The sequence below is a fragment of the Pseudonaja textilis genome, chromosome 13 (assembly GCF_049901715.1).
Source record: "Pseudonaja textilis isolate UNSWEBS1 chromosome 13, rPseTex1.2, whole genome shotgun sequence".
NCBI lineage: Eukaryota > Metazoa > Chordata > Lepidosauria > Squamata > Elapidae > Pseudonaja > Pseudonaja textilis.
In genome coordinates, this window is record NC_142002.1 from 17,898,524 (window position 1) to 17,916,030 (window position 17,507).

Below are 17,507 nucleotides of genomic sequence, written 5' to 3' on the forward strand. Positions count from 1 at the left end.
GGCCAAATTCTGACAAGCAAAGGCTGTGAGTGGGGGAAGCCAGATTTGCTTAATGAACAACATGATTCGTTTAACAATCTGAACAACCCCTGCTCAGCCATGGGAATTCTGGCCCCGACTGTGTTCGTAAGTTGAGGATGGATGGATGGATGGATGGATGGATGGATGGATGGATGGATGGAAGGAAGGAAGGAAGGAAGGAAGGAAGGAAGGAAGATTGCTTTTGGTGAGATGGGCTAAATTAGATAGATAGATAGATAGATAGATAGATAGATAGACAGACAGATAGATAAATCGTAACAGATGATAAGACAGACAGATAGACAGAGTATGTACCTGTGTGTGTATACACACAAACTGTTTTGTCTGTCTATCATCTATCACCTATATTTCTATTATCTATCTGCCTGACTGACTGCCTACCTGCCTCTCTCTCTCTCTCCCACTCTCCCTTCCTCCTCCTCCCTCTCTCCTTCCCTCCCTTAAGGCTAGTGCCTTAAGAATACCTATGTGAGATACATACATACATATATCTATATCTATCTATCTATCTATCTATCTATCTATCTATCTATCTATCTATCTATCTATCTATCTATCTATAAAGTTTTGCTTTAAAAGCACAACTATAATGATGTGGGATAATACCCGAGCATATATATATGTTTTCTTAAGTTTTCGCGGGTACTTACATGTATGGCATTCAGCTTTGTTCGGGTATTTTCCCACGTCATTGTAGTTGTGCTTTTAAAGTTGTAGCGACGTTTCAGCAGAATCTCATCTGCCATCATCAGGCTTCTGCATTGTGTTTGTCTGTTACAGAAGCCTGATGATGGCAGATGAGATTCTGCTGAAATGTCGCTACAACTTTAAAAGCACAACTATAACGATGTGGGAAAATACCCGAATAAAGCTGAATGCCATACATGTAAGTACCCGCGAAAATTTTATGTGTATATAATTATTTTGTGTGTGTGTGTGTGTGTGTGTGTGTGTGTATGTATGTATGTGTATATATATATACATACATATACATACATACATATATATATATATACACACACACACACACACACATATACATACACACACACACAAACATATATATATATATGTATGTATGTATATGTATATGTATATATCAAACACACACACACACACATATCACATATGTATATATCACATATGTATATATCACACATATATATAGAGAGAGATTCTATGTCTGCCCCATCTATCTACCTATCGGCCTGGGCTGTGGAGGTGTGGGAGCCCACATGGAGAGACCCTCCCAAAGGTGCTTTCTAACAGCCGACTTTCCGACCTCTGGCAGACCCAGTGAAGCTTCTGGGATGACAGGCGAAACGTCCTCAAGGAAAAGCCCGCGGGAAGTCCAGTTCCCTCCCGGAAAAAAAGCCCCTTTGGGACAAGCCCTGACCCCCCGAACGCCTGAACGCATCTCGCCAGACTTGGATGCGCCGCGCGCCCTGAGCCTCTCCATCCAGGCGGGGAGCCTCGGAGCGGGAGTCCGGCCCTGGCCCCGCCCCCGCGGGGGCTTGGCCGGCGCTTAAAGCTTCTGCCGGCTTCGCTCCGGTTCCCAAAGCGAGAAGTTCGAGACGGTCCCCCCCGAAGTTGCTCGGCATGTTCCCGCCTCCGGAGCGCCGCCGCCGCCCGCTGGGTCTGCTGGGTCTGCTGCTCCTGGCGCCGCTGCTGCGCTGCGCCGCCGTCCCTCGCGCCGCCAGTCCCCGCATCCTGACCGTTGCGCTGGGTAAGCCGGGCGGGCGAGCATCTTCGGGGCGCTCGGGGTGGGGAGGTGGGGGATGCGGCGGGGAGAGGGGAGTCCCGGCGCGGCCAGCCTTCCTGCACCTGTCCGGTTCGGGAGGTGAAAACTTTCGGGTGGGATCCAGCAGGTCGCGGGGGTGCCGAGGGCTGCGGGGGTTAAAGTGGCGCGCAGGGAGAGAAGGCTGGGAGAGGAGTCGCTTTGGGGAGCGCGATGGACGGTTTATAAATGACAAGAAGGAAGGAAAGAAGGAAGGGAGGGAGGGAGGGAGGGAGAAAGAAGAAAGAAAGAAAAAGAGAAAGAAAGAGAGAGAGAGAGAAAGAAAGAAAAAGAGAGAGAGAGAGAAAGAAAGAAAAGAAAAAAGAAAGAAAGAAAAATAGAGAAGGTAGGAAAGTAAGAGAGAGAGAGATGATAAGAAAGAAAGAAATAGAGAGAGAGAGACAGGCAGAGAAGATAGGAAAGAAAGAAAGAGAGCAAGATAGGAAAGGAGGGAAGAAGAGAAGGAGGGAGAGAGACAGGACGGGAGAAAAGAAGAAAGGAAGGAAAGTAAGAACATAGGAAAGAAGGGAGGGAGAAGGAGGGAAAGAAAGAAAGATAGGAAAGGAGGGAAGAAGATAGGAAAGGAAGGAGGGAGGGAGACAGGAAGGAAGGAAAGAAAGAAAGATAGGAACGAGGGAGGGAGAGGAAGGAAGAAAAGGAAGAAAAGAAAGAAAGAAAAAGAAAGGAAAGAAAGAAAGGAAGGAAGGAAGAAAGAAAGTCTTGGGGGTCACACTGGCCAAATATTTTTGGAGTCATTTGAAGGCTACCTAGGCAGATAGGAGCTGGAACTCAAGACTTCTGGAGAGGACCTGGCTGGCAAATTTGGGGTTTATTTCCCCCCATTTCCCTCTAAAAGGAGGAGGAGTCCAAGAAATGAATGCATTGGGGTGTGTGGGTGTCACCATGATTAAATCTAGGGTGTTTGCGGACTATCAATCCCAACCATCTATCCCAAACTGGCTGTTGGGATGTTGACTTGGCCTTTGGTTGGTCTGGATCTGGGAGCCCCGAGTTGCTACGGCTTTGGGGAGCCTTCTTGTCTCTCTAGCAGAGAGGACCCCAACGGCATCCTTTCGAAGGCATCCTTTAAGGTTAGGAAGAAAGAGGCAGAAACGGTCTCCATCGTCCTGAACCTAGCTGGGAGATGGAACCAGATTAAAAAAAACAAAGCAACCTTTGGGATCCTCGTGGAGCTCGTTGGTTTTGTTTGCTTGCGAACATCTCCTGACCAAACGAGCTAATGTCATCAGGGCGAACTGGCTTTGCCTTCCTTCGAAGAAGGATGTGTACCTGCTGCCCTGCCTGCGTTGGCCACACACTTAGCCCAGTCCGTTTTGCGTTGACTCACCTCGGTATCGCAATGATAAACTTTATCGGCAGTATCTCTTTTCTTAACAATCTCGTTTTGATGGCGGGAAACGGGAAAAAACAAACCCAAAACAAACCGCTTACCTCTCCAGCTCTGAAGCTGGCAAGTGGGGGTTACACATTCACAGGGGTTTCTAAGGGACCTGCCGGGAAACGAGAGAACGAGCAAGGATTTTTTAAAAAACACATCCGTTCTTTCTAAACTCCTGGATCGCTCTCTCCTTTCAGCCTGGAAAGCTTCATTTGCCCTTCAATACGCTCTGTAATAGGTCACCAAGGGAGGTGCAAGCATTGATGTCTTTGAGGGACAAGTTCATATTCTTCTCATCCTTCCTATTGCCTATCTCCTCTTACTTATGACTATAACCTTGTTGCTTGTATCTTTACGATTTATATTGTTTTGTTTAGCTTCCTAGTATGATTGGATTGCTTATTTAGCATCCTATGACAATCACTCAGTGTTGTATCTTATGCTACTTGATGAATGTATTTTTTATGTACACTGAGAGCTTATGCACCAAAGTCAAATTCCTTGTGTTTCCAATCACACTTGGCCAATAAAGAATTCTATTCTATTCTATTCTATTCTATTCTATTCTATTCTATTCTATTCTATTCTATTCTATTCTATTCTATTCTATTATTTTCTGTTCTGTTCTATTCCTATTCTATTCCATTCCATATTCTATTCTATTCTATTCTATTCTATTCTATTCTATTCTATTTTCTGTTCTGTTCTGTTCTGTTCTGTTCTGTTCTGTTCTATTCCTATTCTATTCCATTCCATATTCTATTCTATTTTCTATTCTGTTCTGTTCTATTCTATTCTGTTCTATTCTATTCTATTCTATTCTATTCTATTCTATTCTATTCTATTCTATTCTATTCTATTCTATTCTATTTTCTGTTCTGTTCTATTCCTATTCTATTCCATTCCATATTCTATTCTATTCTATTCTATTCCATTCCATTCCATATTCTATTCCATTCCATATTCTATTCTATTTTCTATTCTATTTTCTGTTCTATTTTCTGTTCTATTTTCTATTCTATTCTATTCTATTCTATTCTATTCTATTCTATTCTATATTCTGGTTGAACTTTTTCTCACCCGTGGCCTTCTAGGTATGTGGGAATGCCAGGTGGACGGAGAGTTTATTGGTTAGCCTGCTTTTAACTCACCTGTAGCTTTACTTTTTGAGAGGTCAAAATAACGTCTTCTTTAAGGTGCTCTTGATGGGCTCAGCAAAGTCTCGCTGATGATGTGAGATTTATAACCCGGTCTAAAATGATCCGTGAATGTACCTGAGATTATTGATTTTTTGGGGGTGGGGGGGATGCATCCTCTTTCTATTTTATTTTTGTGGTTGCACAGGGTTGCCAAATCGGATTTTATCCATTCCTGGTTACTTCCATTAACTTGGCCACTGGCAGTTCAATTGCCGGGGAGAAGATTTTAATGTTTTCCTAAAATGTGTGTGGTTACGTGCATGTCCACGATGTGTTAAGGAAGCACACTTTCTCTCATTCTCCTGCTTCCAAGATCTGTACCTTCAGTAGGAGGCATCCATAAGGATCTGTACAACCATCAATTCCAATAGACATTATCAATTCACACCTTGGCCCAAGGAAACCGAGGATGACCAATCAGAGTAGAGCTGGAAGGGTCCTTGGTGGTCTTCTAGTCCAGCCCCCTCCTACACCTTTCAGCAAGTGACTGTCCAATCTATTCTTTAAAAGCTTCCAGTGATGAGGAACACTCAACTTCTGGTGGCAAGCTGTTCCACTGGTTAAGTGACCTCACTGTTAGGAAATTTCTCCTTAATTCCAGGTTGCTTCCCTCCTTGATTAGTTTCCATCCATTGTTCCTTGTCTTTCCTTCTGGCGCTCTGGAGAATAGCTTGACCCCCTTCTTCTTTGTGGCAGCCTCTCAAATACTGGAGCTCTGCTATCACGTCTCCCCTAGTCCTTCTTTTCTCTAGACTAGGCCATACCCAGTTCCTGCAGCCATTCTTCATACGGTTTAGTCCTCCAAACCTTTAATCAACTTAGTTTCTTTCTTTGCACTTTTTCCAAAGCCTCAATATCTTTCTTTGGTCATGCAGTGACCAAAACTGGATGAAGTATTCCAGGTTTGGTCTTACGAAGGTTTTATGAATACAGTACTCATATATCACGTGATTTTGATTCTCCGTAATCAAATGTTTAAATCGAAATACATATTTTGACCAGATGAAGGCAATTTCACTTCTACTTAACCAGAGTTTGTTGGGTATGGCTTTAAAAACTCTTGGGAGGGAAACTGACCCTGCCCATTCAGCCAATCAGGTCAGAGTGTCATAAGAGAGAAGGAAGGAATATCAAGGGATTATTATTCAGTGGTAGACTGCTCCTGGAGCTGGAGGTTTTGGATCTCTTCTGCATGATCCATTAATTTAACCGAGTCTTTTTTCCTTTTGTCATCCTTGGAGGGGTTCTCTGATCCAGAACCCTTCTGAATTCGGACGACAATTGCAACTGTGAGATGAATCTAACTGCACAGTGTGAGAGTTAGTGTTGTATATTTGTGTACTGCGTGTGTCTAATCTCTGTTAAAGGAGTTATGTCAGCTCAAACAGCCAAGCCCAGATGGGAATGACATAATAAAGACACACAGCCTGATTCCCAAGATGGGATTATGAGGTCTCCAAAGGATTTCCGTGCCAGCTGAATCAACCTTGCTTACCAAGAAAGGATTATGATCTTATTTCTTGGCATGGCAACCTTCTGTAGTTCCTGCTCCCTGATCTCAGGGCTGAACACGAGGCATAAACAGCCTTGGAAACGTCGATTAAATCTCATTAAATTCCATTTTATGGGGATCCCTCTGCCCGTGGCTGAACTGTTTCTCGGATCTGCAACCCGCAGAATTTAAATAGTACCAGAGAAAGATATTATAGAGGAAAAAGTCCTGGATAGAAACAGGCAAGAACTGGCTAAACAAGGCTAAATTTTTCTTTAAGCCCTGTGAAATATCCCAGGTAGACACCTCCTGTAAGAAGGAGGAGGTGGCACGGCACAATCGGCCTTGCAAGATTCTGTTATTATATGGCAATATTATTACAGTTGTAATTGCCTCCAGATAGGATGGGCCACATTTAAATTGAATGAACGAATAAATAAAATAAGCTAGAGCCTTTCTCGGTCATTGTAGTTTTAGTCTTCCGTGGAGGTGATTTCCTGGACAAAAGTGGATTTTCTTGGACAAGTGGTGACATCGCTGTCATCTCTTCTCCAAGAGGTGGACTTCAACTCCCAGAATTCTCCAGCCGGCACGGAGGTTGAAATTCATCCCTCTTAAATGTGCCAAGATTGTGAAACATTGAATAAAACAGTCCAGAGAATGAAACAAGTGTGAGAAAAAAACTCAAGAGAAGCAATTCTTGGCTATATTTAGTGTATTGATGGGTAAGAAAGTCTGTCTTCCTTCCTTCCTTCCTTCCTTCCTTCCTTCCTTCCTTCCTTCCTTCCTTCCTTCCTTCCTTCCTTCCTTCCTTCCTTCCTTCCTTCCTTCTTTTTTCTTTCTTTCCTTCCTTCCTTTTTCTTTCTTTCTTTCTTTCCTTCCTTCCTTCCTTCTTTCTTTCTTTCTTTCTTTCCTTCCTTCCTTCCTTCCTTCCTTCCTTCCTTCCTTCCTTCCTTCCTTCCTCCTTTCTTCTTTTTCTTCCTTCCTTCCTTCCTTCCTTCTTTCTTTCTTTCTTTCTTTCTTTCTTTCTTTCTTTCTTTCTTTCTTTCTTTCTTTCTTCCCTTTCCTTCCTTCCTTCCTTCCTTCCTTCCTTCCTTCCTTCCTTCCTTCCTTCCTTCCTTCCTTCCTTCCCTTCCTTCCTTCCTTCCTTCCTTGTCATTATACCCATACATCAATAAAGTACCAATCCTATGATCCTTGCCTCCCTCAAAGGGCTGTCCAACCCCTCCCCCCACCGCCAACTATTTGATCTGCTTTCAACATGCACCTTCCTTCTTCCTGCTCCCAAATTTAGTAATTTTGTACTAAAGGACTTCTTGGGGTTTGGGTTTGTTTGTTTAGTTGCGTGCAAGTTGAACAACCCTGATCTGGTTTCCTTCCTTTATTACATGAATAGATAAGTGTGTACATGATAGGGGACAAGATTTGCCTGAAATATTTCCGAGAAACGTCGTAAAACGTTTTCCGGGGAGGTTAGTCAAGAGGCAGAAAAATGGCAGTTTCACATCGAACTAATTTAACTTGTTTGCTTCGTTCCACAACTCCCGAATTGCCACAAGTTGTCTTATTTCAAGACTCACAACTCCCTTAACAAATGTCTCCCTTAACAACTTAAATTTTGGGCTCATTTTTGTCATATGTCGAGGTCTACCAGTATTGGGTTCTCACAGGTGTCTTCAGAGCAGTGTCTTTGTACAGCACAGTTTGGAAACTTAATCCCACGGTGCCACCTGGGCTCCAGAGCCATCTATTTAGTTTTTGATCCCCAGATTTCCTTGGGAAATTGCGCCCCAGAAGTGTAGCATCAATTCCTGGTTCTTTGAGAGAAGCCGGCTATGAAAACAGTAGCCGTAGCCTTCAAAATGGCTTGGTGACACTTAGAAAACAGCCAAGTAAGTGAAACAGGTTCTCTGCAAGAGTTTGTCTCTTGGTTTTAGTTTCTGTGCCAGAGAGTCAAAAAATACTAATTATCTTTACCAAATTGTTCCTCTTTTGGGTCTTGCAACACCGAGTAGAAATGACTGTTTCTCAAGAGATTGAGGTTGGATGCAAAGTAATAGTTATTTCAGATTTGGAAAGGCTGCCTGGTCCCCAGAATTACTACAGAGTTGCTCATATTTTACATCCTCAAAGCTGCCTGAAGACCAGCTTTGATCAGACACAAACTTTGACCAACTTTTGATTTGATTCTATGGAATGATCCCAGGAATGCTGGCTTATAAATCCTGGTTTGTTTCTTGGTGTGTTCTGTAAACCTACCAAAACTGGCTTATTTAGTAAAGCACCGAGAAGCAGATTGTAATTCCTTATGTAGTGTAGGTTGATTAGATTACTAATTCATGATCATTTATGATAAATTAGATCACTTATTCAGGATGTGGTTTAATCTAAGATGTGAACCTCACCAAGCTTTTTCTAGTCAGAAATCCTGGCTGGCTTAGCAGATGATATAAAGCTGAGACTGGCTTAATCATGGCATATAGTATCAATCATTTGACTGAGTATCCTCAATATTTCAAGCCATGAACCAAGATGCCTTATGAAGAAATTGCCGTCTTGCAAAACCATCCCCCAGCATAGCCTGAGTTAGTCTGTAGGTGTGTGAATCCAATTATTTTGCCAAGTATGGAAAAGAATTCACACTCTAAGGAGCGTAAAAACATTTAATCTGCTTATTTATTTATTTTATTTAAAGAACCTACAGTAGGTCAATGTTTCTCAACCTCAGCCCCTTGAAGATGGGTGGACTTCAACTCCCAGAATTCCTCTAGCCAGCTTGCTGGTGGGGAAAGGAGGGGGAATTCTGGGAGTTGATGTCCCAATTCTGGGAGTTGACGTCCATTCATCTTCATGTGGCTTGAGAGCTTGAGAAATGCGGAGGACATGAAACCACAATCATCTGCCAGGTTGTGGGTGTTAGGAAGTGGAACCATGCTCTTTAATGGGACAAAGGCTAACTGGGAGTGTTTCACCTCTGTGGGGGTGTCCATCTTTCACGTACTACCCGCCTGACTGGTTTTCAGGAATCTATAACTTCCTCCATCTTTTTACCTTCTCTCCTATTTGTCCTGATCTTCTATCTTAACTTATCTTATCTGAATTCAGCTGGTGAAAAATTCCAGCATGGATGGCTGGGGAATTCTGGGAGGTGAAGTCCACACACCTTGAAGTTATCAACGTTGAGAAACGTTTCTTTAGATGCTATGGAGAGGCACTCCTATAACCCTAATCAGAACAGCAGATCAGAGGAAATTCTGATAAAAATGCCTCCTATTTCCTCCGATTTTAAAGAAAACAGATGCCTGGAAGAAGTTATAAAAGCTGGAATCCACCCTGCTGAAATTCTAGAAGAAGATGAAAATGAAAAACGGGAAGAAAACTTGCAAATGCTCTTCCAAAATTTGCATTTCTCTAATTTTGTATAACTAAGACTTTCATACAGAAGTTCAGAATGCCCTATTGGCACTATAGATACATCATAGGTCTATTTACATAGATAGATATATTTGGCATCTTGGCAGAGAAAAAAAAATAGAAGCCACAACTAATTTTTTTTTATAATTCCTCTTTCCTACTGAAGCAACTTCGGTTTAAGCCTTTTATGATCACAGTTTTTTCTTTTGTGCTGCATTTCATCGTATAACAATAGTTATTTCCTGATGCAGCCGGAAATAAATTGTATTGTCACGTTTCCCTTACATACATACATACGTTTGTGCGTGTGTAAGAGAAAGAGAGAGAGAATGACTCAGAATAATGCAATGGGTTATGTTTGCCAAATGAATATTTTTGAGTGAGTTTGTCTAATTACTAATTCTGATCTATAAATACTTCCTCCCTCAAACTCATGGTATTTATTAGAGTTTTAAATCACCCAAGAACCGGTTTTTGGACAAATTGCAGAGTGTAATTGAGTTGAGGACTAATTGTACGCAAGAACTGAGCTCCACTGAATTCCCCCTAAACATACATACACACAACAAAACAACAACCACCTGGTAAACAATTCCCAACCTAGGAGAATTTGCTGACTTTGGCAAAGTCCGTTGTCCTTTCAGACCTGATTCAAAACACAGCAGCATTGGGTGTTGACCAAAATTTCCCCCTAGATTAGATCTGACCAACGGATTTCTAGAAAGAACTGAGCGCTTAAGACCACAAAAACCTTAATCTTTAATGAAAGTCTGTTTTGCAAGTAATTAAAACCCACATGACTACTCACATGTGGAGTAGGAGATATAGGGAAACCCTTCACCAGCCCTATGCTCTACCATACTTTCTAGAGTATGGAGCAGAGTATGTGCAAAAGAAGAAATGTGCATGTGAGATACACACACACACACACACACACATGCTGAATCATGACTAAACAGCAAAGAGTCCATTGATTACCATGACTAATGTTGGTTGGACATAGTTGACTTGTGGTTGGCAAGATAGCCGAGAACTTGGAGCATCTCCAGATGTCCACGATAGTGTCGATTTTCTACGAAACCTTCTGGACTTGATAAGTTTGCTTCCTAGACCTTGTTACATCCCCTAATTTATTTATTGATTGATTAGTTTCTGTAGCTGTTCAACTCGATCAATTGATTCTGAGTGGTTTAACGTTCTAAAGTTCTAAAAGATTAAAAGTGTAAAAACATCCCCAAAATAAATATCAGAAATGCAGGCTCCTGATACGTCTTGGTTGACGTAGGGTCCTTTTGAAAAGCTTGTTGGTTCCAGCATTTTATGGTTGGCTTGCCACAAGCAATGTTTCTAAGATGCTAAGCCACTAGCATTGTTCCTGCTCCTGCAGTATCATGTCTAGGAGATTGCACATATGTGTCCATGTTGGTGAAAAGAACTAGAGTGTGATTCAAGACAGCCTTTATTATTATTATTTTACTTCCTTCCTTGATTAGTCAATTTGCTCTAGCTCTTTCTCAAAGTATGATATTTCCATTTTGTGTTAAATAATGTTCATTGCTATTATAAGACAGGATGCTGAAGTCTTTCTCAATTCCCAAAGTCCCACTGGCCAATTTTCCCTCTTGTTTCGATTCTTTATGACATTTGTGGCCTTCTGTGCAATAGCCTGCTCCACCCTTCACGCTAACCATGCTTAGCTGTTTTGTTGAGCAACCCAGGTTAGATTAACGCATTACATGAAACCGTAGCATCGCTTGGTTTATATCTTAGGATGTTTCAAGAACCTGATCATCATGGTTTGCAAATCATGGCTTCTAGGTTCTATCATATCACAAGACCTAAAATGGACACCTCACATCAAAAATGTCATCAAAAAAAGCACAACAAAGAATGTTCTTTCTGCGCCAACTCAGGAAGCTCAAACTGCCCAAGGAGCTGCTGATCCAGTTCTACAGAGGAATGATGGAGTCTGTCATCTGCACCTCTATAACGGTCTGGTTTGGTTCTGCAACCCAACAGGAGAGACACAGACTCCAGAGAATAATTAGGACTGCAGGAAAAAACAATGGCTACCAACCTGCCTTCCATTGAGGACCTGTATACTGCATGAGTCAAAAAGAGGGCTGTGAAAATATTTACAGACCCCTCACATCCCGGACATAAATTGTTTCAACTCCTTCCCTCAAAACGACGCTGTAGAGCACTGCACACCAGAACAACTAGACACAAGGACAGTTTTCCCCTGAAAGCCATCACTCTGCTAAACAAATAAGTCCCTCCACACTGTCCAACTATTTACAAAGTCTGCACTACTATCACTATTCATCTTCTCATCATTCCTTATCACCCATCCCCTCCCACTTGTGACTTATGACTGTATCCTTACGATTTATATGGACTGTTTCGTAGTATGATTTGATTGCTAATTGTACCCTACGACTAGTATTAAGTGTTGTACCTGATGATTCTTGACTCTTGATGAACGTATCTTTTCTTTTATGCACACTGAGAGCATTTGCACCGAGACAAATTCCTTGTGTGCACAATCACACTTGGCCAATAAAGAATTCTATTCTATTCTATTCTATTCTATTCTATTCTATTCTATTCTATTCTATCTATGTAGCATGGTTTAATTGGTTGTAATTCAGCATTTTGAGGGAATGGCTGAATCATTTGAATCCAGACACTACCTAATTTGATGTTAATTTAGTGTGATTTGTGAGTCAGGTCCATCAAAACATTGATAGACAATGTTGCTTTTACTCAAAATATGCTGGTAATATTTTTGCTGTAGACTTTTCTTTTTTTTAAAAAAAAGAAAATCATGACCCAGCAAGATTTAACACCCTGCTGTATGCAGAATCGTTCCTCAAAGGATAAGAAAGATTCTGTTCTCTTGTTTGTTCTTGTTTTTATCTAGTTCCAAATGTTGCCTTTAAAGGAAATAACTTCGTTCAGTTTAAACTGAAACAAGAACATTCCGAAGTTTGTGGCTAACAAAGCAATCTTTGATGCCTGATGTTTGTTGTGTTCCTGGTTTTATAATAAAATTTGGAAAACATGTTTCTTCTTTCAGTTTGAAAGCTTTTTTTCTAGCCTGTCTCTTGGGAAAGGGGTCATATGGTGGTTAAATGTTCTTTTTAATGTATTGCATTTCCGTTTAACTGAAGATAACCTCAGGAACCTTTCATCCTTGATCTGAAAGAACTAATTATTACAGAAATTGTTTCTCTTATATAACTGCGTCTTGTAGTGGTGTAATTGACACATGATGCTAAATGTTTGGTCGAGTTACATTGTTACACGCACATGGCTTAAACTCAGTAACTAGATTGAACAGAATTGGGTGGAGTCAACCAAAACTTTGTGTGCATTAAAAGTACTGCAATTTATTGCACAAATTTTCCCAGGTCATAGCCTACATCACTATAATATAACACCTTTAAAGAAAATTTAAATCTTGCACAGAAAATCTTGCATCTGTATAACATAATATATTTTGTGCTAGCGAATATCTCACTGTAATGCATGAGGAAGTATGTGTTGAATTTCCTGATCAGCCCTAGTTTAGAAATGTCATAGTGGCAGCAGTCTTACTATTTGCAAATAAAACAGTTTATAATGGTGTAAATATACTATTTACACAGAAGATTGTGGCTGCCTTATTGATAGATAAATAGAATTATTTATTGGCCAAGTGCGATTGGACACACAAAGAATTTGTCTCAGTGCAAATGTTTTCAGTGTACATAAAAGAAAAGATACATTCGTCAAGAGTCAAGAATCATCAGGTACAACACTTAAGGATAGTCATAGGGTACAATAAGCAATCAAATCATACTAGGAAACAGTCAATAAAAATTGTAAGGATACAAGTGACAAAGTTACAGTCACACAGTCACAAGTGGGAGGGGATGGGTGATAAGGAGTGATGAGAAGATTAATAGTAATAGTAGGGCAGATTTTGTAAATAGCTGGTCAGTGTTGCTATTTGTTTAGCAGAGTGATGGCTTTCGGGGGAAAAACTGTTCTTGTGTCTAGTTGTTCTGGTGTGCAGGGCTCTATAGCATCGTTTTGAGGGTGGGAGTTGAAACAGTTTATGTCTGGGATGTGAGGGGTGAATAGATATTTTCACAGCCCTCTTTTTGGCTCATGCAGTATACAGGTCCTCTATTGAAGGCAGGTTGGTAGTAATTGTTTCTTCTGCAGTCCTAATTATCCCCTGAAGTCTGTGTCTGTCCTGTTGGGTTGCAGAACCAAACCAGGCAGTTATCGAGGTGCAGATGACAGACTCAGTCATTCCTCTGTAGAACTGGATCAGCAGGTCTTTGGGCAGTTTGAGTTTCCTGAGCTTTATGGTCAATATCATAGCATCCTTGAGAATTGAGGCACATCAGAACATGAAAAACTATTTCTGAAGCTGTTTAGCATTTCTCAGAGTTGACTTGTTGACTCTCTCCCTCAATAAACCACAAATTTAGCCTACATGTCTAGCCAGCGGTGTGGTCTTGACCACATATTTTAATTTGAGAGCTGGATGCTGTGTCAGCTTTGCAACACCATGTTGGGCGTAGAACCTCCAGACATCTTAGCTAAAATGGAGAAAGTTTTTTCCCCCTCTTTTACAAGACTTGGATCTGGGGTCCAAGAAAGAATTGAAGGGGGAAAAAAATGATGAATTCCGCCATGAGGTTTTTCTTTTTTTAAAAAATGCTATATTGTAAAATAGAAAAATACGAAAGAAAATAATAGGAAAAATAGGGAAGGGAAAAGGTGCAGAAAAGAAGGGGGAAAGAAAGAAAAGGCAATGACTTCTGACTCCCTTTGATGCATTAAAATAAGATAATGACATCAAACCTCAACTTTTTACTTTTATATAATTGTATAAATGGTTTTACATTCTGTAAGCTGCCTCGAGTCGCCATGGGTGAATAGGCAGCAGTATAATTTCAATAAATCAATGAATGAATGAATAAATAAATAATTAAATAATAAACTAGCCATTTCTATGACAACAAACCCACCTGATCAGTAAAACCCAAAATCAACATGTCATTTTTTTTCTACCTCAAGCACAAAGTCCAGAAGTGCTTTCCAAGGAGAAACCAAAAAGGAATTGTGTTTTGTTTCTTTAATTATGCTGCCATGAGTTTTGACAGAAAAATGAAGATATAAATCAATTTCCAAAAGCAATTATGGGTAATAAGATGACTTGGAAATTCCCCACTCTTAGAGGATCCCAAAATAACGCTCGCTTGTTGAAATGTCTAAAGCCTGACAGGTCCTACTTGGGCATCTCATGGGCTTCCAGAAAACCATTGTAGGAGACAGGATGCTGGATTAGGTGGACCATTGGATTAACTCAACAACGATTATTTGTGTCACCTTCCAAACCAGCATTTCTCAGCCTCAACAACTTTAAGAAATATGGACTTCAACTCCATACATCAAATGAAGTCCATACCTCTTGAAGTCGCTGAGGTTAAGAAACCTTGACTGTAGAGTTATAATTGCAGGAAAGTTCCAATCTTGGATGGCAAACCTCAGATGAAGAATGTTTCCAAGCAAATACAACTCAGGCAAACAAAGTCACTAATCTATGGATAAAGGAGGATTAGAGAGGGGAAGTAGACATATGTTAGACTTTAACTAGAGATAATTAATTGTATGGATTACTGTACTAAACAGTAACCAAAGTTAAGCAGTAACCAAAGTTAACCAGTGATGGAGGATAACTAAAAATGTATATAAATGCAAGACTAGACTCCAATAAAGATGACCATCATAATTCAGTTTTTCATGACCAAACAACTCAACTGCCTCGACATTACAACACTTGACCTAAGTGACTGGAGACATCAGCGTAGGATCTTGCTTCAAAAATAAATTTTAATTTCCTGATTTTGAAAGGGGGTGGAAATATTCTGCTCTTCAGCAGAAAGGAAAATTCACCCAAAGACCTTTTCCAGGAATGAAAATACTTCTCTTTTCCACAACAGGTCAGTTGTTCTCTTTATCTCCTCACAGGCTTGGTTGCACCAGCCATAAGCGACTCTTAGACTCTTGGCATTCAGCAACTGTTGACCACAATTGTAAGCTCAGCCATTCCAGCTCTGAGTAACCTTGGCTGACAGTCAGGTTGGAAGGAAAAAGCCTGCATTCTCCCTTCAAGGGCATTGCTGTTTTTCCGTTTTCCAAGTGAGTAACTCTGCCCACCCAGAGAAACCACCCAGATTCTTCCCATTCACCCAAGAAACCATGGGTGGCCACAAGGCCTGAGGGGCCCCACCGTCGTATGAAAACCAAGGCGGTCTCTAAAAGTGTCCAGACGTTTATTTGCATCCTACAAGGGAAGCGTAGCATAGATTTTTACCAAAAGGGGATGCGATGGCCTAATGGTTAAGATGCTGGGCTTGTTTACCGGATGGTCGGCAGTTCGAGACCCAAGCGCCGTATGATGGGGTGAGCTCCCATTCCTCACTCCAGTTCCTGCTCACTTAGCAGTTCAAAAGAATGCAAATGTAAGTAGATGAATAAGTACCATTTCGAAGGGAAGGTAGCAACGTTCCGTGTGCCTTTGGTGTATAGTCATGCTGGCATGAATGCCCTAATTAGTTCATGAGCTCAAGACAAGTTTCAAAAGAAATCCAATTATTTATTAGGAGCAAAGTGTTGGCACTTTCCCAAGTGCGGTTGGCTTTGCCCCATGTAATGTACTGTCCACCTATGACCCTGTTTCTAGCCTCCTCCCAGGATGTGTCATAAATTACATTCTCCAACGAGTCCTTTCGCCTCTCTGGCTTGCTCTAGTAACCTAGGATACAATCTGGAGAAAGGTATGCATGGCATGTGCTTCTGTTCATAGCAACCCGGCTTCTTTTCCCTTTCTGCCGATGGCAACTCAAGAGCAGGCCAGGAATGCTTTACGAGTTGACACTGGTCACATGACCACAGAAAATGTCTTCAGACAAATTTTGCCTTCCTTGGCCAAGAAACGGAGATAAACAAGCACCTTGCTTAGAGTCAGACATGACCAGGGGGAAACCTTTAACTCTTTACCTTTTTTTACATTTGACCATGTTGAGATAGCTGATTCCTTGGCTCGGTTGGGTGCTAATTGTGGTTTCTTCAACAAAACACCATTCAGCAAAATGTGGCTTTAAAACGTGTATGAACCTGCATAAGGAGATTGAGATAGTGGTCTAAGTTAGGTGTCAGCCACCCACGGCTCTGGAGCCGCATGCGGCTCTTTGGGCCCTCTGCTGTGGCTCTCTGTTGGGTGATCCTACTACTGGCTGGTCCCACCCCTCATCCTCCCCTCCCAGTCACTCCTTGCCTGGGCTGTAAAGGTAAAACACAAAAAACAGAAATGAGAGGGAGGGAGGGAGGAGGGAGGGGGAGAGAGAAAACACCATGAGCCACAAAACCAGGATAGGCGTGGCAGGGTGGATGGGTCATGTGACTGGGCGGGAGTGACGTTGAGTTGGCCACACCCACCCAGGTTTTGTGGCTCCCGGTGTTTTCTTTTCTGTGGGAAACGGCTCCAAATGGCTCTTTGAGAGTTTAAGGTTGAGGCCCCTGATCTAAGTCAACTTTTCCTCTCTTTTCACGGTTTAGGCCTTAATGTATTTGTTTCCTAGTGTTTTCCTTCAAATGTGGCTTGTTCTCCGCTCATCATGGTTTCCTTTTGCTCAGGGCAGATGGTGCTTTTTCTCACACACCCCCAGCCAGCTCCTCTCCCTGACCTTTTTCGATCAGGTGCATTAGGGAGATAACCACAACAGTTTCCAGCTTTTAAATTTTTAAAGACTGCTGGCGGAAGAGCTGAGCAAATTGGTGGAAACCACCAGCAAATGCAGAGCTGAATTTGGCAATGGTTTGAATTTTTTGTGTGTGTGCCTGCTTTGAAAATAAAGTTATTGTGTGACTCTGGGAAACTGTGACATTGCCTGATGGCTTCCTGGACACATTTGGGCAGTCTTTTTTAGGAACAGTGCAGGCGTGGTTGATCTTTGTTTTGCAAATATCATTTTTTCATAAAACCTCCCAGTCTAGTAAACTGTCCTTAGCTAATCTGATTCCTTCTCTCCCTTCTCTTTCTTCTTCTGGTTCCTTCTCTTTCTTCTCATGTTCTTTGTTCTTGTTCTCTTTGTTCCCATTCTTCTTTCCTCTTCCTCCTCC

The 17,507-nt window shown here is 41.5% G+C and overlaps 1 protein-coding gene across 2 annotated transcripts in view; it reads left to right on the forward strand.

The window, feature by feature from the left end:
* The first annotated feature begins 1,547 nt into the window (after positions 1–1,547).
* The window catches only part of SEMA7A (semaphorin 7A (JohnMiltonHagen blood group)), a 37,764-nt gene continuing 21,804 nt past the window's right edge, over positions 1,548–17,507 (forward strand). Inside the window, exon 1 of one of the 2 annotated variants that reach the window (XM_087941549.1) lies at positions 1,548–1,768. In XM_087941549.1, coding sequence (XP_087797675.1) covers positions 1,642–1,768 — 127 coding nt within the window. In that variant the 5' untranslated portion in view covers positions 1,548–1,641. Of the gene's footprint in view, positions 1,769–6,615; positions 6,635–17,507 lie in introns of those variants that run through there. The other variant, XM_087941550.1, reaches the window with a different exon arrangement.